General features: G+C 53.3%; 13 protein-coding genes across 13 annotated transcripts; 5 read left to right on the top strand and 8 right to left on the bottom strand.

The window, feature by feature from the left end:
* Window positions 1–451: 451 nt before the first annotated feature.
* AYO21_00779 (hypothetical protein) lies at window positions 452–2,239 on the bottom strand (the record flags this gene model as incomplete). The annotated part of the gene is made up of 2 exons (XM_022650767.1): window positions 452–2,017; window positions 2,078–2,239. 2 exons carry the CDS (start codon window positions 2,237–2,239, stop codon window positions 452–454), a joined length of 1,728 nt encoding a protein of 575 aa, XP_022516770.1.
* A 433-nt stretch (window positions 2,240–2,672) lies between these two features.
* Window positions 2,673–3,584, bottom strand: AYO21_00778 (hypothetical protein; the record flags this gene model as incomplete). Its single annotated transcript, XM_022650766.1, has 1 exon — window positions 2,673–3,584. One exon carries the CDS (start codon window positions 3,582–3,584, stop codon window positions 2,673–2,675), a length of 912 nt encoding a protein of 303 aa, XP_022516769.1.
* A 601-nt stretch (window positions 3,585–4,185) lies between these two features.
* Window positions 4,186–6,327, bottom strand: AYO21_00777 (hypothetical protein; the record flags this gene model as incomplete). Its single annotated transcript, XM_022650765.1, has 8 exons — window positions 4,186–4,585; window positions 4,645–4,968; window positions 5,021–5,080; window positions 5,135–5,283; window positions 5,334–5,614; window positions 5,666–5,913; window positions 5,973–6,088; window positions 6,151–6,327. 8 exons carry the CDS (start codon window positions 6,325–6,327, stop codon window positions 4,186–4,188), a joined length of 1,755 nt encoding a protein of 584 aa, XP_022516768.1.
* A 1,573-nt stretch (window positions 6,328–7,900) lies between these two features.
* On the top strand, window positions 7,901–8,701 carry AYO21_00776 (hypothetical protein; the record flags this gene model as incomplete). Its single annotated transcript, XM_022650764.1, has 1 exon — window positions 7,901–8,701. One exon carries the CDS (start codon window positions 7,901–7,903, stop codon window positions 8,699–8,701), a length of 801 nt encoding a protein of 266 aa, XP_022516767.1.
* Window positions 8,702–8,800: 99 nt separating this feature from the next.
* Window positions 8,801–9,739, bottom strand: AYO21_00775 (hypothetical protein; the record flags this gene model as incomplete). Its single annotated transcript, XM_022650763.1, has 1 exon — window positions 8,801–9,739. The coding sequence occupies one exon, from the start codon at window positions 9,737–9,739 to the stop codon at window positions 8,801–8,803; it is 939 nt and encodes a 312-aa protein (XP_022516766.1).
* Window positions 9,740–10,767: 1,028 nt separating this feature from the next.
* Window positions 10,768–12,053, bottom strand: AYO21_00774 (hypothetical protein; the record flags this gene model as incomplete). The annotated part of the gene is made up of 2 exons (XM_022650762.1): window positions 10,768–11,492; window positions 11,609–12,053. The coding sequence occupies 2 exons, from the start codon at window positions 12,051–12,053 to the stop codon at window positions 10,768–10,770; spliced, it is 1,170 nt and encodes a 389-aa protein (XP_022516765.1).
* A 282-nt stretch (window positions 12,054–12,335) lies between these two features.
* Window positions 12,336–12,822, top strand: AYO21_00773 (hypothetical protein; the record flags this gene model as incomplete). Its single annotated transcript, XM_022650761.1, has 2 exons — window positions 12,336–12,661; window positions 12,717–12,822. The coding sequence occupies 2 exons, from the start codon at window positions 12,336–12,338 to the stop codon at window positions 12,820–12,822; spliced, it is 432 nt and encodes a 143-aa protein (XP_022516764.1).
* Window positions 12,823–12,937: 115 nt separating this feature from the next.
* Window positions 12,938–13,897, bottom strand: AYO21_00772 (hypothetical protein; the record flags this gene model as incomplete). The annotated part of the gene is made up of 1 exon (XM_022650760.1): window positions 12,938–13,897. One exon carries the CDS (start codon window positions 13,895–13,897, stop codon window positions 12,938–12,940), a length of 960 nt encoding a protein of 319 aa, XP_022516763.1.
* Window positions 13,898–15,084: 1,187 nt separating this feature from the next.
* Window positions 15,085–15,942, top strand: AYO21_00771 (hypothetical protein; the record flags this gene model as incomplete). The annotated part of the gene is made up of 1 exon (XM_022650759.1): window positions 15,085–15,942. The coding sequence occupies one exon, from the start codon at window positions 15,085–15,087 to the stop codon at window positions 15,940–15,942; it is 858 nt and encodes a 285-aa protein (XP_022516762.1).
* An 857-nt stretch (window positions 15,943–16,799) lies between these two features.
* AYO21_00770 (hypothetical protein) lies at window positions 16,800–17,291 on the top strand (the record flags this gene model as incomplete). The annotated part of the gene is made up of 2 exons (XM_022650758.1): window positions 16,800–17,011; window positions 17,075–17,291. The coding sequence occupies 2 exons, from the start codon at window positions 16,800–16,802 to the stop codon at window positions 17,289–17,291; spliced, it is 429 nt and encodes a 142-aa protein (XP_022516761.1).
* Window positions 17,292–17,728: 437 nt separating this feature from the next.
* On the top strand, window positions 17,729–18,334 carry AYO21_00769 (hypothetical protein; the record flags this gene model as incomplete). The annotated part of the gene is made up of 1 exon (XM_022650757.1): window positions 17,729–18,334. One exon carries the CDS (start codon window positions 17,729–17,731, stop codon window positions 18,332–18,334), a length of 606 nt encoding a protein of 201 aa, XP_022516760.1.
* A 354-nt stretch (window positions 18,335–18,688) lies between these two features.
* AYO21_00768 (hypothetical protein) lies at window positions 18,689–19,734 on the bottom strand (the record flags this gene model as incomplete). The annotated part of the gene is made up of 2 exons (XM_022650756.1): window positions 18,689–19,117; window positions 19,273–19,734. 2 exons carry the CDS (start codon window positions 19,732–19,734, stop codon window positions 18,689–18,691), a joined length of 891 nt encoding a protein of 296 aa, XP_022516759.1.
* Window positions 19,735–21,080: 1,346 nt separating this feature from the next.
* Window positions 21,081–22,631, bottom strand: AYO21_00767 (aldehyde dehydrogenase; the record flags this gene model as incomplete). Its single annotated transcript, XM_022650755.1, has 2 exons — window positions 21,081–22,405; window positions 22,466–22,631. The coding sequence occupies 2 exons, from the start codon at window positions 22,629–22,631 to the stop codon at window positions 21,081–21,083; spliced, it is 1,491 nt and encodes a 496-aa protein (XP_022516758.1).
* Between the last annotated feature and the right edge of the window lie 310 nt (window positions 22,632–22,941).

Raw genomic sequence — 22,941 nt, 5'->3', positions numbered from 1 at the left:
TTACGTTGGCCCGTCCTATGGTGAACTGAGGTTGTACCACTGTACCATTTCATTCCTCCAGGTAGAAAAACCACTTTCGGTAGTGAGGAATCGGAAAGGACTCTGACAAAACAGACACCAAACGCACCATACAAGGGGGCTGCGGTCAGAATCTCCTTTGCTGCGAGAACAAGTCCTAGAAGAGGGGGGATGATTCTCCTTTCTCCATATGTAACTTGTTCTGTGGGCTCGAGCTTTACATTATCAAGGTTCATCAGGAACCCCACCTTTAGATTCTCCTGACATCCCGTTTGCCTCTATACTAGCAAGTTATGAGGCGCGGACAACGAGCTCCCCACCCGGACGAACATCTCCGTCAAGAAGCCGGTTAGCCACGTGGATAGGGTGGTTGGGGACTCGCAGAGTCTTTCGGACGGTGACCGATTCATCGATAGTTCGGGTATCATATAGGTCACCGGGAATGGCCATGCAACCTCCTATTGACCACGTTGTTCAACTGCGAGTCGACGTTCTTGATGAAAAAGGTCGCGACGATCCCCACGCCCCCAAAGGCCAGCGACACCAAGAACACCAGCTTGACTGAGCCGGCGAGGGCGTCTTTCTCTGCATCGGCCAGAGCGGCCAGGACACCCGAAGTGACGCCCGGGATCTTTTGCAGACTGGCCGTCGACCCACCGGATGCCACCACGCTCATGAGTGTCGCGAGAGAAGACCTGGGGAGTCCGGCGTCGAGCACGGCCGGAGGGATGTCGCGGGCGTGCAGCTTGGCCTGCTGGTTCGCCATGATCGAGTTGTAGATGGCCGTGGCCACCCCGCCTGCGAGGACTCGAAGACCATTACTCACGCCGACGGCGAGTCCAATATCTTCGGCGGGCACGGTGAAGGAGACGGTGGCATTGACGAGGCCTTCTGTAAACCCGGCGAAGAAGAGACCGACAATGGCAAACGCCACGGACATGTTCTTCGTGTACTGGGTGGTGGCCGCCTCGGCGCCGACGAAGCCGACGAAGATGACGACGGCGGCCATGAGCTGCCATCGCACCCGGCCAAATCCAAACGTGATGCTGCAGACGATGGTCCCGAGGCTGAACCCTCCGGAGACGGACATGGAGAGCCAGCCATTGTACAGTATGTCGTCGGTGAACAGAGTACAAATGGTCGGCCACAGGACCGTCATGGAATAGTAAATCATGCCGCCCGCGCAGGCGACCAGGACGATCATCATAAACTCGGTGTTCTTCATGATGGACAGAGGGATCAGAGGATCCGAGGGGATGTACGCCTCGTAGACGCAGAAGCCGATGATCATCAAGCAACCGACGACGATACACGCAATGACATGGGCGGACTTCCACAGGTGAAACACGCCGCCCCAGTTGATGCCCAGCAGAAAGAGGATGAAGCCTCCGCTGAACAGTACGATGCCTCCGTAGTCCAGAGCTTTTATCTTTTGCATCTTCGTGTTGGTGACGTGGAGCATGGAGAACGTGGGCGGGTGGTAGTACAGGTACATCAGGGCGATGGTGATGGACGTCGTGATGATCATCAGATAGTAACTCCAGCGCCAGCCGTCGTGCGGATTGCGGCTGATGAAGGCTTTGGCGATGATGGGCCCGAAGCAGCTCCCGGGGACGGCGACGGTGTAGCAGAAGCCGATGGCCAGGCCGCGGGCCTTCTTGGGCACCAGCTCGGGCAGGAAGAAGATGTGGGCAAACTGTGCGGCCGCGGCTGTTCCGACAAAGACGTTGGAGGCGACCATGGTGTTTATCGTCTGCGCCGTGGCGCCCAAGATGGCCCCGACCAGGGCGAGACAATGTCCGACGAGCAGGAACCAGCGTCGGCCGAATATGTCGGAGATGCGGCCGACCAGGACACTGGCGACCGCGTTGCAAAGGGTGTAAGCCAGAGGGAGCCACAGGAAGTCGGGACTGGGGCCGAGGGCGTCGTTGATAAACGTGAGGCTGTTGGCCGCCAGACTCCAGCCCAAGTAGCCAGAGAGGCAGCCCAGTCCGCCAGCCTGTAGAAGATATCAGCAATGTCAATGCGTGACAAGCATGAATAGCGAGGCAAGACATACACTCAAGGTCGCAATGAAATGGATACTGGTAAAGTAACCCTGTGGGAGGTCGTTCCCAAGTGCCTCCTCTGCGACGACATCGCCTGATGCTGGGGATTTGGTGGGTGGAGGCCAGTTGTCCAGCTCATGGGCACTGACTCGGTCGGCTTTGTCGTCTTCCATGGCGTCAGGATCCGAGAAGCTTTGTCTCTGTGATGGCGAAGAAGATGGAGAATTCTACCGCGAATGGTCGTGTGCTTAGGAATCCGACATGAGACGAGAACGAGAACGATATATAGCAGATTGGACATCCCGCAAGGCTGAACCCCCCCGGACTCCAGACCCCGGATAATCCAACGGAATTTCAACGAGATTCAAAGGTTCGGGATTCGGGTTTGTGTCGAGAGAGCACACAAACAACTCCAGCCATATCTTTAGTGCGAACAGGAGTTTCATTGAAACAATCTACGGAATCAAGGAAGGTCGGGCAAGTGGTGATCGACCAGTGACGGAAATCTGTGTACAGCTCTCAGTCTCGAGTCCCATTTTTACTCTTCACCCATTGTCAGGTGTAGCCTCACGCAAAGCCAATTCCCTCTTCACTTGTACTTGGATGTCACTCTAGCTCGTAGACCACGGAACCTTCCTTCTGAGGTCTCTCATAGCACCAAAACACCACGGCGGAGTCTTGACCCACATTCTTCAAAGCGTGGACAGCTCCCCCGGGCACCCAGAGGGCGTCGAGTCGTTTGAGCGTCGACGAGGCGCCGCCGTGGCCCTCGGCTTCGACAGTGACGCTGCCCTGCAGGAGGACGTAGCACTGGGCCGCACCGGGGAGGCTGTGTCTCACCTGTCCGCTCCCGGACAGAATCACTTCGACGCCCAGCGCCACCTTTTCGCTCACGATGGCGTGGTCCCGGTCGTGGTTGATGAAGCCCTCCTTGCCGCCGACGAAGTTGACGACCCAGCGCAGAAAGGGGGACTGCTTCGCCTTGGGGGCCTCCCACGAGGGGTGCATGTCGTTGAAGCGGAGCACGTCGATGCCCCCGACCTTGGGCACCGTCTCCGGGTCCCAGTAGTAAATGGACGTGCCTTTGATCTCGACCCCGTCGTGGATCCAGATCAGTTCGACGTCCTCGAGCGTCGTGGCCCGCACGGCGTGCGGCACGCCCACGGGGATGTAGATCAGGTCCATCGGCCCTGCCCGGTGGATGTGGCCCAGCCCGTCATACCCTTCGAGCTCGCCGCGGAGGACGAGGTAGATCTCGACGATGCTGTGCGTGTGCAGGCCCTTTTGGCGGTTGCCCGCCAGCAACTTCATGTACCCGACGCAGATGTTCTCGCTGATCAACGACTGACCCAGGCTCGGGTTCACGTACCCCTTGGGCCCGCCCACCCAGCTGATCAGCCAGCGCAGAAAGCCTCCCTCTGTGGCCCCCGGGGTCGTCCACTTGGGGTCAAGCCCGTCAAATGGTATGATTGTAGGGCCATCAGATCCGAGTTTCTTGACAATCCCGTTGGTCGCCATTGTTTTTTTTTTTTTTTTGGTTTTTTTCCAGGAAATTGTTGGTAATCCCGTCGTGTTTTGTTGTATAGAATCGCTTTTTGCACTATACCACACTTGACGGGTTGAGAAAGCTTCAAGATATCTTTTCTTTTGGCGTGAATATATCCTGGACCAAAGTTTCCCGAGGAGACAATGAGAAGAAAACGGGGAAATTTTTCTAGGTGGTCTTCTTCTGGGCCCGATGCATCTTTTTGAATGGCTGTATGTCTTTCCGAGCGACCAACGTCCATCCTCTTCGGAACTATGGCGGAATTCGGCTCATGTCGAAAGAAGTGTCAACTTCCTTCACCCAGTTCACGTGGATATGCGTTCTGTCTCGTACTTTCCGATCTCCTTGCTCAGTTTTCAAAATGATTTTTTTTTTTTGGTATTGTTAACCGGGACATGTATATTTGTAGCTATTTCCTGGTACCTTCGGCGATATAGACCCAAGGTATGCTATGTATGTAGACACAACCTTCTCTTTTTTTTTAAAAAAAAAAAAGCTGCACTAGAGCATGATAAAATCTCCAATTTTGGGGTTTACCGTGTTGCCGTGTTGCCTTGTCCAAACGTTTCTTCGCTACTCATTCTCCAGGCGAACAGCTCGGTCGTTGGACTTCTTCTTTTGTTCTACGTTCCTGGTGCACAGCGACGCGATGATGGCCGCACCTCCAAAGGCGATGGCTACCTTGTATGTCAAGCTGAATGCGTCCACATACGCATATTTGACGGCCAGCTGGCAAGCAGATATGATATTGGCGGTGATGCCGGGAACGGCTTCGTAAGCCGCCTCGGTATTCTTGATAGCGGCTGCGAGGAGAGCGGATGTGGACCCTTGGAACCCGGTCGCGGCTGCGACATCGGCAATGTGACCTGGTATCTCCTCTGAGAATTTGTTGGTGTAGATGGCTACATATATTGCACTGGCGACCGCACCGCCAAGGAGACGAGAGGTGCTCACGAGCCCAACTGCAACTCCGCTGTTGTACAGTGTCAGCTGGGGGACGTGAAAACAGAAGGAACATGACTAAAAACCTACATGTCGGTTTGATCTTCGATACCAAGTGACACCATGCCAAAGGCTATCTGGTTCACGCTGGATGCCGCAGCACCGGCAATGAGAAGGAATGCAATCGCTTTGCCTTTCTCGTGGATCTTCAGGCTTGAGAAGCCGCCGATAAACGCAGTCTGGAGGCAAGCAAGACCGATAAGTTGCCATTGTTCATGGCCAACCCAGGGCATCACGGCCATGCAGTAAATCGCGGCAACCATGACAGCAAAAGCCGACATGTTCGCATAAAGACCCCGAAGGATAAGGTCGTCGGCCGGGACAAAGAGAAGCGTCGAGATCCGGGGCCAGAGGCTGCACGAGTCTCAGCACAATCACAATTCGCATTTCGGAGGGGGTAACTTACACAGCGTTGCTATAGTATAGCATACCACCCACAAACACGACTGCAAGAACGGCGGTGAAGCTAGTTCCACAGTTACCATCTCAGCACATTTTAGTTCGGAGGGAGGTCACTAACCTGCGCCATTGTCGAAATAGTTTCGGGGGCAATATGGGGTACTTCAGGTCGGCATACACTTCCCAAAATCCGAGGGCGATGAGAGATGCTCCTCCGATCACAATGGGCGCGATACACGCGGCACTCTTCCAGGGGTGCAAAGAGCCACCCTGTACTGGGCATTAGTATACAACGCGGTGTCTCATGGGTGGATACGTACCCAGTTGATTCCCATGAGGATGATGGCACATCCGGCTGAGAACAAGACAAGGCCGACATAATCCAGCTCGGTCAGTAGCTGCAGCTTTGTCTTATGGTCGACCTGATGTTTCGTCTCAAAGGAAGGTGGGTAGTAAAAGAGGAAGAGGAGGATGGCCGAAGAAACTTCCCAGGAAAAGCACCACCAGTAACAGGCGCGCCATCCAATGGAAGAATGTGCAACGAAGGCGTACGCAATGAGCGCACTGAACTGCGCTGGCATGTTGGAGACCTCCAAACAACCTAGGACTCTGTCAGACACAGTGGGCGGATCAGGAAACTAGATATACGCACCCAGAAGGAAGAAGCGCTGACGATTTGGGACCAGCTCCTGCACCGCTGAGAAACACATCTCCTGGAAACCTCCTCCGATGCCAAAGAGGATACCGCTGGCAATCATGGTCGGGATGTTTTTGGCCGTAGCACCTACAATGGCACCAATAACACCGATGCAAGCTCCTGTTATCAGAAACCATCGACGGCCAAAGATGTCGGCAATGCGGCCACTCGTCGTGACGAGCACGGCTGCGCAGAGGTTCCACCTAAGAGCGCAAGTCAACTTCCACGGACAGACCGAGACGGCATGGGTTCTTTGACATACGAGACTGTGATCCAGATGTAGTTTGAATCAGGGCCGAGGTCTGCATTGATGAAGGCAAGGATCGCCGGCGGCATGCTCAACGTGAAGAGATATGAATTGTATTGGAACATCAGTGTCTGTGGTTTTCTGCATTAGCCTTCCCATCTCACATCTCAGACGCCATTTTCATTCCCCTCACAAGAATTGCCGCGTAAGTCTGCCACGAAAGCGGTTCCGGCTTTGTGTTGGTGTTGTTGACCTCGACATCTTCTACAGTGGAAGACTTCACCACATCCGAGACTTCGGTTTTCTCAGTTTCAAGAACCGTAGATTCCATGTCTGGGACTTTGTTATTCTGGCTCAGGCCGAATGCCATTGTCATCGACTGGTCAGACGCAGCTGCGGGTGCGTAGCAATTACAGGGAAGCGAAGACCTGTCGGACGACAGTCCCAAACCAAAGCTTTTATCCCTAGCTGAAGGTTTGATGGGCCATTAGACGGACGAAGGCTGTCGTATGTTTTGCAAAGGCTCAGTCCCGAATTTATTGCCGAATCCCGAGCCCATGTTCCGTACCAAGCCCACAATTGTTGCGTGCTCCCAGAACATTTTGTTGCGCTTTCTAAATGTCTGAACCTCCAAAAATGGACGAGTTGAAAGGTTTAATGTATATTCTTTATAATGTTTAGCTGTATCGAGCAAAGCACAGCCTCGCAGGGAAACGCTGGCCTATTGTATGGTCTTGGTGGTATCTCAGTCGTTGCTGACTCGCAGTAGTGGTGGTAAGTGAACGATGTGGTGACGTAGCCCTGGTTAGCTGCTTAGCAGTGGGCCTTGGACTCGAGGCTAGCCTATTCTAGCAAGTTACCATACTGGAGGACTGGATCGTGGATTTCTCCGCCATCCTTCTCTAATGTGGTGAATGACTATAGCTATACGGTCTTTGGGGCTGGAACAACTGTAGTGCAAGAAGAGTCGTAAGAAAACAGAGGATGTTTTAATCATCTTCATTCTCCTTACCCCCAAAAGGCTTGAGTATCCATGACAGCCTGCTCCATGTTACTGCATGTCTCGCAGTTCTAGTCGGAACTAAACAGAACGAGCATTCCCTCACTACTATCGTTCTACACAAGTCTCAGACTGCGAACCTACCTAGAATACCTGTATCCAATGGCTGTCAGGGCTGTTAGCCGAATAGCCGCTGGGTGGAAATGTCAACCCCCAAACAGCTGAAAGGACCCCCAAACCAAATCATTCCATCTACGACCCGGTTGGGGCAGTGTGGTTGACCAGACGAATACAGACTGCTTCCCTGGCGTGGTCGCCGTCGCAGCCAGCATAGCGGGTGACGTTGTCTCTCGAGACTTGAATTCTGGCTGATGATAAAGTGCTTCCAGTGACATATAAGTATGAGGCTGAGGTAGGCTCGCTGCGGGAACAATACTTTGTAGATACGCGCTCGCGCTTCCCCTCGCCTTTCGACGTGGCATCAGTGGACAGCAGTGAGATCGAGACAGACACGACAGAGTAACTCGCTAGTTTGGTGCTTGACAATGAAGGCCCGAGGATTTTCCGATGGGTTGTATTTTTATTACCACACTTGGCGTGGTCATTCGAGTCAAGCGAGCGCCCGTGACTTATTCACGAGTACGAGGTTAGGTGACAACGTCTCGCGGAAATATCGTATAGTTTCAAGATGGAAAGGACTTGACTGCCTTTATGCAGTCTAAGAGTCGGTCGGTGTCCCCCAAGAGCTTCAGCCAGCAGTGAGGCGGTTGGCATTTCTCACCGACGAAGGGTTGGAGGCGTCCACACAACACATCATCATCATTTCTCTCGCCCACACAGCTGCATCTTTTCTAGACAAGCGAGTCTACGCACATATGAGCGGCCCGGCCGCCCAGTCATTCACTTACACTTGCACATCCTAAACTTCCCATACCAGCACATAATGACCTCCTCGCCGCGCTCTGGCACCGTGCCGCCACCACCACCGACAAAACTCCACCCGGCGCACACACTGCTCTCGCGCGCGCACTCGCCCGACACGGCCTCGCGCATCTTCACCGACAAGGTCAAGAACAAGCCGCTCCTCCTGCAACCCACGTCGTCGGCGGACCGGGACAAGCGCGCCCTGCGCCGGCGCATCCGCCTCCGCAAGAAGGAATACTACCTGCGCAAGCGCAAGCCGAAGCCGCTGAGCGCGAGGGAGAAGAGGGAGCTCGGGCTCCTCACGCTGAAGAAGGAGGAGGTCAAATACGACATCTACAAGGGCCTGCATGAGCTGTGGACGGGGTACATGCTGGAGATCCTGGGGTTTGTCAAGGACGGCCAGACGGTGCAAAAGGGCGCGCTGGCGAACGTGGTGACCGCGCAGAGCCACGGCTCGATCCTGGCGAGCGCCGACTTCCACGGCGCCGAGCTCGAGGTGGTCGCGTGCTCGGACGCCGGTAAAGTGGGCATCAGGGGACTCGTGGTCAGAGACACAAAGTACACCTTTGTGGTCGTCACGGCCAAGGACGAGGTCAAGACGCTGCCAAAGAGGGATACCGTCTTCCGGTACGAGATACCGCTGCCGGAACGTGAGAGTGACTCTCGGAACGACGACCCTCGTGAAGAGGAAGTCAAAGACAAAGAAGACACCAAGGGGTCAAGAATGCTCGTGTTCGAACTACACGGGAACCAATTCGAGTTTCGCCCGGCCGAGCGAGCGAACCGCAAGTTCAAGTGGAAGGCCATGGATTACTTGTGAAAGATCTAGGTTGGCCCCTGGCCAATGTCTATCATCGACAGACGCTGAATTGCGGGACGAGACGACCATACCACAGTCATTTTGACGACAGAGCTGCATCTACATCGCCGCCCACTCGACGCTAAACGTCCTTACGTCTCCAGCTGGACTTGCTCCGCCCAGCAGAAACCCTTTCTTCACACCCGTGCCCAGTCTACCCCCTCCTACTATATCCATGAGATCAATCTCATCGTCCCACTCCGTGCCGGTGGCGAGGAAGTGGGAATGGAACCGGAGCGGGTCGCCGGGGTATACAGTGTACTGGCACCCGAATCGAAGACCAGGGGTCGTGTAAAAGCCTTTGTCGTGGAGATGCCTGTAAAAAGGGTAAGAAGATGGAAGATTCTCTATGGTCGACTTTGACGTTGCCAAAGGTGGTGGCAGCAGCAGTCGAGATGTGGCCGGCGTGACAAAATATGTGTTTGACGCGGCACTGGCAGGCAAAACCTTGACAGGAGAGTCATTTTCAAAGAGTGCTTGACCCTCCAGGGCGGTATCCTCAGCAGCTTGCGCCGTCTCGCTGTTGCCTGAATCGGCTGGCTCTGCGCTAGATCCATCTTGCGTGTCACAAGATGGTGGAACTGAGGCTTTCGCATTTTTGCCCAACGCTCGCTTCCGGGCTTGCTCCTTCTCCTCGTCCTTGGCATGCTTGACTTGCTTGGACTGCCTCTGTACTCTGGCCAGATAGTCAGCACGTCGAGCTGGATCTGTCGACTGAACAGCTTGATCGTGAGCTCGAGCATCGTCAACAATGGTGCCGACTCCTCGCTCAACTAGTAACTGAGCTTCTTCAGGCATAATCTCAATAGGCACACCAAGAAATAGGTTCTGAGACGGAAACAATGGTAGCGTGCCGATTGTGATGCCACAGATGTGATGCTCCCGGCGCAGGTAAGTTGCGATTTTGATATCGAAAAGTAGATATCGACCACCAACCAAGGAGATTGGAACTGGGAGATCGGGCTTGTGGTCGAAACCCAGATCTGCCGGCGAGTCCATCATGAAGTATATCTGCCACTAAGTCCATCATAAATGTCAGCCAAGTAGTTGACAAGAGGTTTCATGCCAGATGGATGTAAATAGAAAACAAGCGGTCATATTTCAACAACGATTTTTCGCTTCAATCACATGGCTTCGTAAGAAGCTTCTCAGTGGATTGACAGATTATAAAAGTGGTCTAATCATGCAAGGACTTGGTACGGTAGATAACACAGGGAACACTCACAGGCTGATTTCTTGGAGAAAATCGATGACCACTGACTCCTTAGGGCCGAGAGAGGATGTGGAATCTCACTAGCCACGGCCAGAAGCTTTGGGGATTCTGATGGTGATGAGAAAAGAACGAATGGAGGGCTTGAAGACCAGCCTTCAAGCAACCTGAGATGAACTACATGACTTGGTGAAGGTGTGTGAAAGCGAGAGGACGAGTGTTTCTCTCAGGAAAGAAATTGAAGAGATTGAAAAAAGGTCCAAGGAAAGTTGGGCTCTCCGCGCGAGAATTTATTTCACGTGCCAGACTGATTTTGGTAGTGGTCGACCGTAGTTATGATTCTGTCAGACCAAAATATTTAATCATGACAACCTCGCGCCTCATTCCTCGCCATCAACTTGCGTCTTTGGTCATCGTAACGCCTTTCTGCTTGTCGTACAGGTGCTGCCGCCATAAAACCCTCAACGAGAAACTACTTTCAATAATGGGTATCATAGTGTTGCTGTCCTTGCTGTTCTTTATTCCGCTTCTTTTCTTCCTAGGTGCGTTCTGAACCATTCCTGCTTACAGCCCGTGCTGAAGGAAAGCGAAACAGCTTTCCTCGCTCTCTCGTCGTGCTTGGGCGACCGGTTTCGTGCGCGGGTGTCCGGATTCACCGTCAATCCACGGCATAGCACTTACGACGGTACCTATTTTCGAAGCATGACGAATCCAGGTCCTTCGTCTTCGGAGCATATTGAGTTGGAAACCATGCTCAATTCACAGGGACTGCCTCCTGGAGACGATGACCTGTGAAGCGTCATCCTCAGGGAGAAATCTAGAATTCCATATCGGCCTTCTTCCCTTTCTGCTCCTGGCCCGCTGCCTGTTGAGCACCTGTATCACCCTCGACAGGGGGCAGGTTGAACGGCTTGATGGTGAACTTTCTCCGGCTCAACGTGAAGGTCCAGTCGCTCTCAAACGTGCCAAGTCCGCTCCCACGGTCATGGAGCATCGGAAGGCGGTGTACTTGCAACAAACCCTGAGGGGGCTCTTCAGCTATACCAGAGGGACCTCGAGCAGGTGCCGCATCTCCCTCCGCCGAATGCGGAAACGGGGACAGTTCAAAGACACCGTCGTTCAACAGCTCGATCCAACGAACGAGCCCGGAAGAACGTGGATATAGTGACAGTGGAAGTGACATGACCGCCGTCAGCCGGCCAGGATGTGCCGCGAAGAGAGCACGAAGACTATGCAGGAATTGGAGGATGTTCTGTGGTTGACTCGACCAAGGGGGATAAAGCGCTGGTGAAAGAAGGGATGGAATGACGATGCGGTGGACTGTTTCCGGTGCGGAATTCATGACAGAGGCATTCAGCCGGTCGAGAACAGGTGCGAAGGGCGAGTGTGTCGGGTTCGTGCCCAATTGAATGAAATCCAACTTAGACGAGGCAGGATGAACGAGTCTCTTCGTCAAGTCGAATGTATGGCAAAAAGAAGCAGGTGGTCCCTGGGCTGATACCCCGTCTAGACCTGGTTGACCTGCAGTTGGCTGAAGACGTTCTGTAGGGGGGGAAGAAAGAAGATGTCAGTGCCAATTGCGAAGCAGAGAAACTAAACAGGAATCTCAGAGAAAATAGCATTAATTCTAGCTAGGCTACGGGGATGAACATGCCCACCTCTTGCGGGTGCGCCTGCACCAAATTGCCCCAGGCTCTCGTATCTCCATGCAATCTTCATCTTCTCTGTTTCAGCGGGTGTCTCTTTTTTCTCGCTCTCGCCGACAGCGCCTGGAAGTTCGCGACCCCACTGCTCAGGGAGCGCCACGACGTGGACATGGTGACCCTGGAGAAGGCCCTCTGCGGCGTAGAATCTTAAGAGAGCACCCGCGTAGTCGGTTGTTCCACTTTCTTCGATCAGGATCGTGCTCCCGAGAGCGAGGCCAGAATGTCCAGCGAGGAGGGCGTCGAGGCTGGCGGTGCCAGTAGAAGTTGTCGGCCAGCCGTCCACTGGTGAAGGCCGTACGCCAGGCAGCTGAACTCGGTCTTTGGCGCTGGATTGTGCTGCAGATCCTTCGGATCTCGTAGAGCCTGAGAGGCCTACATTGCGCTTGCGGAAGGACATTGAAACAAGAGACTACAGAATCCACGGAAAGTTGGTTGAGTTTGCATGTGGCAGGCAGCGCGGGGGAGTTATTGCGAAAAGTGATGTGCGCTAGATGCCGCAAAGGCTGCCGGAGGTAGAATACTCCGCCGTACATACATTTCCCTTCGAAACGCAAAAAAACAATTTCTTGCGGGCTGGAGAGCGACTTTGATTTCCCAAATACCGTCCCTTTTTTGCGCCCAAAAAGCTGCAAGCGTCTTCTCGATCTTCTTCGCAAAATCACTGCGCTCACCACCCAAAATGTCCGAGAATATCCTCTTCGAGAATAGCTTCAAGATCACCGACCTCAACGACACCAAGTATGACAGAGTCTCTCGCATCAAAGCCTACAGCGAGGGCGAGCAGGAAGTCCTTCTGACCCTCGACGTCAACACGGAACTGTACCCCCTCAACGTCGACGACCGCATGACGGTCGCGCTGGCCCTCTCCCTCAACCTGGACGGGAGCAAAGACGACGGGAAAGGGTGGAGAGAAATCGGGAGGGGAGAGCAGACGCTCGCCGACGAGTTCGACTATGTCTGCCACGGAAAGATCTACAGATTCGAGGAAGGTAGCGGAGACAACATGTAGGTTTGCGCAAGAGAGGATCTAAGTGGCGATTGGGCTAACAATTGTGCATAGCAAGCTATACGTCTCCTTCGGCGGCCTGCTGCTCTACATGGACGGCCCGTACGCACTGCTCAACGCCCTGAGAATCGACTACGTGTACCTTTTGATGAAGAAATGAGCTCTGGTCCGTGACTTTTACGGCGGCACTATGTTCTTTGGGGGAAACAAAAAAGTCTATCTAGCGAGGCGTTGGTGGGTGGGCTCTGCAAGGCTGCGCTCGTCGTGACCGGGTCTCACGAAGTTGGGAACTCCAACCGTCTATGGAGTCTTGCGACTATTTCAATATAATTCGGTTCGTTCTCGGCCGTCACGAAGCCATGCCTGACGAGGAACTCCAAGAGCAAATGTGCACAATTCGGCTTGAATCTACCCTCGGCCATAGCTCGCCGCACCTCCTCGACAGTCAAAAGCTGGAAATCGATGGCTTCGTCGTCGCCTGGCTTGGGTATGACATCGGGAGACATCCTGAGGTCATAGATGTATTGGCACTCGGGCTGACAGAGTCCCGTCTCTCCTCCGGCTCGGGCGTCGCGGACGTGGAAATATGTCAGTGTGCCACAAGCCTGAGCCGTGCGGCGCACCAAGTCTGCTGGTAATGAGGCTTCCTCTTCGCATTCTCTGACCAGGCAATCAAAGGGCTTTTCTCCCGTGCTCAGCCCTCCAGCGACCGTGTTGTCCATCATGCCGGGATACGTTGGCTTTGTCAACGAGCGTCGTGGTGTCCATATCTTCATCCCCTCGTCGGTCATGACATAGCCGGTCAAATGCACACCATAGGTGACAATTCCAAAGAGAGGTGACGCTGATCGTTCCATGTTTAACACAAGCTCCTTTTGCGGCCCGTATATGGGGTAGCGCTCGTTCCGCCAGCCGTCGAGGACGGCAAAGATACGTCTCTCGCGCACCTCCTGGAGGTAGTCCCCCAAGATGTCGCTGCGCTTGCCGAGGTCGACGACCGGGGTTCCCCGCTCATCTCGAGGTTGGAATGTCAGGCGCCTATTGACTTTGTCCAGCTTCCAGTGTTGGGTGAGAGGCATTCGCTCCGCGACGGAAGAGGTCATGTATCCCAAACACGCGCCGCAACCTTCTAGGTAGAAGTGGTAGTAGCCTTCCCACAAAGCCTTGAACTTGTCCGGGTCGTCCGTGTAGTAAGGGAAGCTTTTTGTGTCCACACCCCAGTCAGTATTCACCATTAGTGCCATCAATCACTTCACGTAATCTTGGCGGTAAGAGATGTAGTGGTGGAAGAGGAGGGGTGTCGAAGAGGGGAGTGTGCTGAGCGCCTCGAGGATGGGACAGCAGGCATGTAGGTATACACATACTTGTCGCATTCATTTACCAAGTCCAGATTTGACAGGAGGCCCATGTTTTCAGTCTTTTTCTGTCTCTATCTCTCTCTCGTTTTCTCTCTTTTATGTACCTCCCCAGGTCAGTCGTGTCTACCTCACAGAATCTGCTCTATCAGTATCAGAAAATTCGAAGCGGGGGTTTTTTGCGAGAATCGGCAAAGACTTCGGTCCCAAATAGCGAGGAGAGAAGGAACGTATGAGTCTCACACACAGAGGCAGAGACGGTCTTAGCAACTATGATAAAGTGACAAACTAGGAAACCGACTCGTTGTGCGGGCAGTTCATCCAATAATGCTGTGGTGCCCCAGGTTTTATTGATGCCTTTGCTCGGAGCTCCCTTAGTCACCCCGACCCGTGCCGCTTTTAAAACCACCATCGCCTTGCGACTCACCATTTACTTACCGATACAATTCTGACGTTGGTCAATTCGACCCTCGCAATTTTCTGGTGCCAGAGGGAGTTTCCATTATGTAGGTCAATCAAGAGAGTGTGCCTCGGACGATGTGGCAACTTGTGCTGGACTGAAGACTTGCGGGGAATCCATGGTGGACAACTGGGCAGCCGTGGCAGCCCTGGATCGTCTCGAACAGTGGGTGGCAGCTAAAACGCGCCTCGACGCGTTACTCACGACCACGTGACTGCCCTTGGCGACATACCCATCCCTTGCCATGAACTCGTCACTTCGCAACTGCGCTTTGGATTCCCATCTACACCACCCTTCCTCCTGGACGTGTCTCTGAAGGTAGCCCCTGATGGTATTTCTCCTTCTGAAAATCGCGCTCACTCATGCGCACCACGGTCTCTGTCTCCCGTGAAGTATCAAGCCCTCGGTCACCCATCTCGACCAGCTGTTCCTGGTCTCCCTCCCTTCTACTGCTTCGCTGTGGTAACTCGAACTCCGAGACGTACACGGAGACAAGATCAAGTCTACAGCTTAAATTGTGCATTTATCACTCAAGGCACCTCCGTTGACCTGAGACACCTTTAGCAAGCGTGGCAAGACTTTGTTGATGTTGGAGACTGAAAGATCAATGGCGGCGGGCGATTCATCCCAGCTGGATACTTGCGATACTTTGTTGGATCTCGATCTCGGGCCCGAAGACTGCTTCTATCGCCTTCGACGCGAAAGCCATGACGAGACGAGAGTTGTTTATGTTCACGTAACGGATATCAGCATCTTACCAGAGGACGCAGTAACGTCAAACGATGAGCTTATCCGTGCACTGTCAAAACTTAGTGGATGGTACGACAAATGGACTACGTTCACAGTATCAAGGCTCGGTGGAGAGGTCCATTGCCGTCAGGATCATTTCAGAGCTCATGCGATACCTCGGGAGAAAGTTCTCATAGGATACCCACACTTTGATATTGTCAAACTTCGTGCTCTATCTTACCCGAAATCTAGAGTCACTTATGTGGATATAGGGTCGCAGAAATGTTACATGAAGATTGCAAGATTCGAATTCGAGATTCCATGGATCATGCAGGAATTGGCGGCGTACCACTTACTAGCAAAAAGCAATTCAACACTAGGAGCTGAGCTTTTGGGATATGTCTTTGAAGGATCACATCGAGTGATCGGATTCCTGATAACAGCTTTACCTGGCCGACCAGCATCTCCAGCGGACGTGGGGGCCTGTCAGAACGCAGTCCGACAACTGCACAGTCTTGGTATCCTCCACGGGGATCTGGTTCGGTACAACATTCTGATCACAGGGAATGGGCCAAAGTTCATTGATTTTGAGAACTCATCTATCCGATCAGACCATGAGAACGACCGTTGGGATGACATGACGGCGCAAGAACTTGACAGCCTAGAATCAACTCTTCTGGATCCCTCTGACAAAGGTCGACCCTGGGAAATATCGATCGCAAATGTCCCTCCCTGAGACTGAGTTAATAGCCGCAAATTCTGCGTAACCGATGGTTGATCAATACCTCACATGCTCATTGAGCAGGGTCGACACTTGTGAGTTGACGTCTTGTCTTGACCGTCCTCCCAGATGCCTGGCCCGCATCCAGCGTCCCTAAGGTAACCCACTACGGAAGAAGTAGGTGAGGAGGCCCAGCACATATGCATGACCTGATTGACACTGAGGAAAACTTGCTAGATTGGTCGCTCTATACCTGCCTGTAAGGATACTATGTCATGGCCGTAAGACCTTGGGGCATCTTGCTGGTTAGTTTCGATACGAACCTGCTCTGTGCCCCTTTGCCTGGAACTCCCTGAGGCTGGTGCCGCAACGTCAAGCTTTGAAGTGGGCGGTGAGCATTCCTGGTATTCTACGTAAGGAGGATGTTCGACCTGAGATTCCTTCACTGGCAGAGAAGAGATCATTTCAGAAGTTCAGTCTCCCCCTCTCTATGTGGCCTCACCGATTATGAGTCTCCTTGGCCGGGGCAGCAATGGTACAGAGTATCAACTGAATGCCTGTATTGCTGTGAAAAGGGCCCGGACGGGAGAAGAGGAACAAGCAGATTATGCCAATAAGCAAAGAATGTTCTAATATCTAAGCACTCTTCCACGGATCCCACATCTGATTCGTTTGCATTTTCCTGACCCCGATCGATGCATTCCTGGAGCTTGCACCTCATGGAAGTCTTGCAATGTTACTCAACAACTATCAGGACCGCGAGGGACACCGAGTTCTCAGGGTGTTGCGCCATTTCAAGTCACGAGTCATTCATCGATGGATGAGACAACTTTGTCTTGTTGCGGCGGGACTCGAGCAGGTAGGACTGATCAATGGAGATATTCGCCCAGCCCATATGCTGTTGGATTCCAATCGACCGGGCAGTCAGAATCGGCGAAGAGATCGCCGTGCTGACTGAGCCATTTGGGCGGCTACTTAGCAAAGACGACGACGGCGACCCTGGCACCTATGGCCTGGCAGGGGCTCGAACCGAGACATTTGCCCTCGGCTCTACTTACTACACCCTGCTACGTGGCCATGAACCGTAAGCGACCTAGTCCTGGGGTAGAGACCACTTTGTCACTCTGGCCGAAAAATTCCAATTCAGAGAATTTCCGCCCTTGACCAATTCGGCCAGCGACGCCATTGTGAGAAAGTGCTGGAGTGGAGAATATCACTCGGTAACGAACCTTCTAGCCAAGTTTCCAGACGATGGCGTGCAGGACAATTCCACGAACGAGACTCAGGAATGGTTGAATCAGCTAGAATCGCAATACAGGGCATTCGTCGAAAGTGGTCTTGTGGATAGATTAGAGAGATATTAGAAGGCATTCAGCGTATACCGGAGCCCCTTCCTTTAATCAAGTTCCAAAAAATATTGATGGGAACGACTTGAAGGGATTCGGATCAGCAGAAAGTAGTACTGCAAATAGACATTGATCAACAAGCCTCAAAGGAAAAACTCTACCAGGCCGCTTTAAAGTCAGTTCCGCCGACCTCATCGAGCATGACGTCATCATCCATCATGCACAAAGGCGGCGTTAGGACCGTCCCAAAAGAGGGTGAGCCGCGGGCAGTTGAGTTTGTCCCACACTTTAACAGCCTCAGCCCACGGCAGCGTCCGGTCTGGTCAAGCTGCCTGAATTGATATAATTTTCCCCATGTTTCTATGTACTTTATATCCTAAGTTACACGGTTACTCTTTTCCCTCTTTCCTCCCTGACCATATCAAACCGTCCTAGTAATCACACCGCCACCAGACATGTTTGGAGTCTTCATCCCCACGCGGCCCATCATCCCCGAGATGGCGACCGTCTCGCCGAACCAGTTTGCCGTCTCGTTCCCGGCCTCTCCAGCATTCCACAACGTCGGTGTCTTCTTACACCCAAACAACCTCCTTCCCCCGGGCACAGCCGCGGGAGTCTACATGCAACTGCCGGGGGAGCAGGGGTTCAAGTTTCTCGGCGCCATCGGCAACGAGAAGCCCTCTGCGCTGTTCCGCGTGAACCTGCCCGACTCTGGCGTCGCCAACAACCCTTCTGCGGGACAAGTCAACCTGGGCATCTCGGTCGAACCGGCCGAGAACATCCAGGCGCAGATGCTCCAGCTCCAGCAGCAACAGCAACAATCACCAATGTCGCCTACGACAGCGTCCTCAAATTCTTCAGCCCTCGTCAAGAGACCCCCCGACACGAGGGTGCTGGCCCAGCGCATCATCCGCAACGCGTTCAACTTCCTGGCCAGTTTTGCGGGAAATACGGCTAACGGAGTCGAGGTCGTGCCGCTCAAAAGCTTCCAGGACTGGTGGACAAAGTTTGAGCGGAGGGTGCAGAATGATCCCGGGTTTTTGGAGAGGGACGAGGTTTGAACGACCCCCAAAGAATGTGGTCGATTCTCTCTCTTCCACCCCAAAAAACTAATAGCAGAGTGAATGTGAGAGTGAGAGTGCAAGTGCAAGTGCAAGTAACCATGGACGCTGGACGGTATCAAGTTGATTTGACCAAGCTCACTGATTAGAGTTTTGACGACGGTCAAGTTCTATTCCATTTGCAGAGAGCCACTACAGGATCGAATATTACGTCAACTTTGATACACATCCTGTCGTGAGAGGGGGGAATGGTGTCAGGAAATAGTTCTACCAAACCGCCCATCGCCGCCCCACGGTCAATCGCTCGACATGCAATGCCCCGAAACACCATCTAAAGCGACATTGGACATTACTTCACCACTGCATGGCCATGATCTCCTCCTTGGTCCAGAACCGGCGCATATTCTCCGCGCCCAGCATCCTCACCTCGTCGTCCAAGTGGGCCCACAACACACCTCCAAAAGAGTCCATGATCTCCTTCAACTCGGACAGGCGCAGCTCCTTCTCCCCGCTCCGGCACGCATCGAGATACTCCTCCAACTTTTCGAGCCCTTCGTGGATTTGTTCGTGCTGGGTGATGAGGTGGTCGTGGGCGCCGAACGCGGGCATGCGCTCGGCCAGTTCGGGGAAGACGTGTTGCTCCTCGATCGTGTGGTGGATCGTCAGCGAGTGGCACAGGTGCAGGCCCTGCGAGATGAAGCTGCGGATGGACATGCCCGCGGGTCGCGACCCGGATGTGCACGCCTTGTACAGGAGATTCCACGTGTATCGGAAATGGTTGTGCTGGGCGTGTTTGTTAGTCGGACGTTGTTTTCGGGAGAAGGATGTGCTGGACAGTCCTCCGTTCCGAGGAACAAGTGCTTGGGAACAAAACATCTTGGGGGAAAAAAGTCCTAAAAGGGGTTTTTGGTACAGGGGGGGTCCAAGCGTCAACATACATAGGCATTCATCATGACGGCCAGGCGATTATACTCGCGGAAATCCTGGGCAGACAGTTTCGGCAACTCTGGCTCTGGTTCAGCTGCGGCTTTATCTGCATCTGTTTTTGTGTCTGTATCTGCATTCTTGTTGTTCGACGCCGTTGACGGATCCGCTTGAACCCCGGCTTTTTGTCCCGGCGTGCACTGTTCGGGACCAAGGCCACACTCTTGCGAAGCCATGCTGGTTGTCGGGTTCGTCGGGGTTGAGGAGATGGATCTCGAAAACGTCGGTGCGTGCGAAACAGTGCCTTGCAATGCCGTCTGAGACGGGCCTGCACCGCCGATCCAGAGGGGGACTACTTTTGCCCTCAGGGTCTGGAAGTTGTTCGCGGCGTTGACTCGTAGGATCTGTACCGGTGTTGATAGTGGGAGGAATCGAGTTGACGTTTGTTGCAGGAGAGCGATGAGGATCGCTAGCATCAAGACACAGATACTGACGTAGACAGAGACAGAGACGCTGGGCCGTAGATGCGGTAGTGGACGTTGGCGTGAGGATATCCAGCCTCTCATCCGCCCCTCTCTCTCTCTCCTCCGCTGTAGAGAGTCCTCCAATTCACGAACAAGACACCACCGACCAGCCGGGTAGATTGACGGTCGAATTGAAGAGATGTATCCAACCCCTCTGAAAACACCAGGTCCTCCTGGGCGACAATTTATACTTTTTTTCCGTCCTCTCCTCTCTCTTCAAGAATCCAAAGGAAGCTGAGCAGTCTTGTCCCGTCCTGACTTTGTCATGTTTTGTAAATCAAAGAAAGAAGAAAATCCAGAAAGAAAGAGAAGAGAGAGAAAGTGTGTGTGTGTGTGTGTGTGTGTGTGTGTGTGTGTGTGTGTGTGTGTGTGTGTGTGTGTGGCGCGCGTGGTGTACCCGAATGATCAATCGATCGATCCACTTCTCGCTGTGTCGTATCGTATCGCACTATATTTTACTACTTATACGATCCCACCCTTCACCTGGTCCAGTTATGTATGCACGTATATATGCGATATTGGTAGGTATGTAGATAGCCAACGATATTCATCGGATTTCCGATATGCCGGGCGAGCCAATCCTCCAGGGGGGCGATGTGGCGAGCCTCGTCATGTGATCGGGTATGGTTTCTCGGTCGAGATGCTGCGATCCAGCGATCCAGCGGATTATTTGTCGGGGTTGTCACGGGGTTGTGGATACGCGAGGTAGAGCAACAGCGAAAAGCGAAAAGCCTGAGAGAAATCTCGACAGGAAAGGGCGGAGATTGTATCTGTGGGTCGGATGATATCTCTTGATGCCTACCTATTTATCTAACATATCTCTCCAGCTATCCACTTCTCCGTGTACAGACTGACAGCATGCTTCTACCTTATCAAGAGTTAATACAATGCGACGATATATAGACAAGACATAAGGGACCGGCGCGACAAAAAAGACATCACTCATCCATATTCATAACACTTTCATTATCCATTGTACATCCATTGAGGACTACTTTACCTACATAGCTAGCTAGCTAGCAAGCAGCAGAACTTTACAAGACTTCGGAACCGGCAGCGCCAGCCCCATGCACAGGTAAACTAGCCCCCGAGGTGTGTGCTCGTGCTCGTGCTGGTGTGTTTGTGTGTAGATGTATAATGAAAGAAACCAGGCCAGATGTTTTCCCCCGGCTCTGACAATTCTCATTTGCATGCCTTTTTGGTTTTCGCGGGACAAAAGTTGGAATGAATCGTTTTCGTTCTCTCGTAATTACTCCATGGACTTGTCATTTTTTCACTTTAGGAGATACGTTGACCCTTTAACCAAAGAGAGCACCGCCAAGTCGGACTCTCACAGACTTGACTTGAGTGTAGTTGGACAGAGCATACTTGCCGAGCTCACGGCCAATACCAGACTCCTTGAAGCCACCGAAGGGCACCTGGTAGCTGAGCATGTTGTAGTTGTTGACCCAGACGGTGCCGGCCTTGAGGGCGTTGGCAACGCGGATAGCAGTGTTGAGGTTAGTGGTGTGCACGGCAGCGGCGAGGCCGTAGGTGGTCTCGTTGCCGAGTCGGATCACCTCTTCTTCAGTCTCGAACTTGCTGATGGCGCAGACAGGACCAAAGATCTCTTCTTGCATGATCTTCATGTCCTCGCTGACGTTGGAGAAGATGGTGGGTTGGATGAAGTAGCCCTCCTCGCCGTGGCGCTCACCACCAGTCTCAACCTTGGCACCAGCCTCTTTACCGGACTGGATGTAGTTCATGATCCGGTCGAATTGGAGCTTGCTGACCTGAGGACCCTGGAAGGTGTCGGCCTTGAATGGGTCGCCGACGACGTTCTTGGCCGTCCGCTCCTTGAATGCCTGGATGAACTTGTCATAGACACCCGATTGGACGTAGACACGCGAGCCGGCGCAGCAGCACTGGCCGTGGTTGAAGAAGATACCAAAGTTGACCCACGAGATGGCGTCCTCGATGTTGGCGTCGTTGAAGACAATGTTGGGCGACTTGCCGCCCAGCTCGAGAGTGACCTTCTTCAGGTTCGACTTGGCAGCGGCTTGTAGGATGGTGCGGCCGACAACGGTCGAGCCAGTGAAGGCGACCTTGTCAATGTCCATGTGGGAGGCGATGGCGGCACCAGCAGTCTTGCCGAAGCCGGAGAGGATATTGATAACACCGGCAGGAATGCCGGCCTTCTCGCAGAGAGTGGCGGCGAACAGGCCAGAGAGAGGGGTCTGCTCAGCAGTCTTTAGGACAACAGTGTTACCGGTAGCGATCGCAGGGCCAATCTTCCAGGACCACATGAGAAGAGGAAAGTTCCATGGGATGATCTGACCGCAGACACCGATGGCTTCATGTCTGGTGTAGTTGAATGTCTCTGGGTCTGTGTCGATGGTCTTGCCGTGGATCTTGTCTGCCCATCCACCGTAGTATCTCAAGCAGCCCGAAGACAGCTGAACGTCGACCTTGGCCATGGACAGGGCCTTGCCGTTGTCCAAAGCTTCAATCGCAGCTAGGGTATCCGAGTACTCGTCGAAGAGGTCGGCCAATTTGCACAGCATCTGGCCGCGCACACTGGGGAGCGTCTGGGCCCAAACGCCATTGAAAGCCTTGCGGGCGGCCTTGACGGCAAGGTCGACATCTACATGAGAAATAACATGGTCAGCAGGCTCCCCACCTCCAAGATCTCTAGGTCACTCACCCTCGGGACCGGCCTCGTGGACGGCGATAATGGGCTTCTCGTTCGAGGGGTTGATGGTCTCAAAGGTCTTGCCCTCAACACCCTTCACCCACTTGCCATCGATGTACAAGCCCAGCGGCTGCTCGTACGTGATGCTAGGGGTCTCGATCTTTGCTGTCAGAGACATGGTTGCTTGAACTGTCGATTTGTACAAAAAGAACTGGGATGGGGTATCACAACAGGCAAGGGACAAAGTCGCAGACTTTTTGTAATAGGACAAGAAGAGGAGAAGAGAGAGATCAGACGAGCACCGAGGGCAGAGAGTGAGCTTTATTTCAAATACTTCATGCGCGGGGAAGCGCCAACTCTCATGGACGCAATGATGTCCACAAGCACAAATCTTCTTTCGCTTTCCTATTGACCGAGCCAGTAGGTAGACGGCGAGCGACGAGTAGGGTAGACACGAGAATGGATCCCAGAGGTCGAGCGGACAATTG

Source organism: Fonsecaea monophora (assembly GCF_001642475.1).
Source record: "Fonsecaea monophora strain CBS 269.37 chromosome Unknown Scaff3, whole genome shotgun sequence".
Classification (NCBI taxonomy): domain Eukaryota; kingdom Fungi; phylum Ascomycota; class Eurotiomycetes; order Chaetothyriales; family Herpotrichiellaceae; genus Fonsecaea; species Fonsecaea monophora.
The sequence above is the reverse complement of the archived record's forward strand: the minus strand, read 5'-3'. Positions and strand labels throughout refer to the sequence as shown.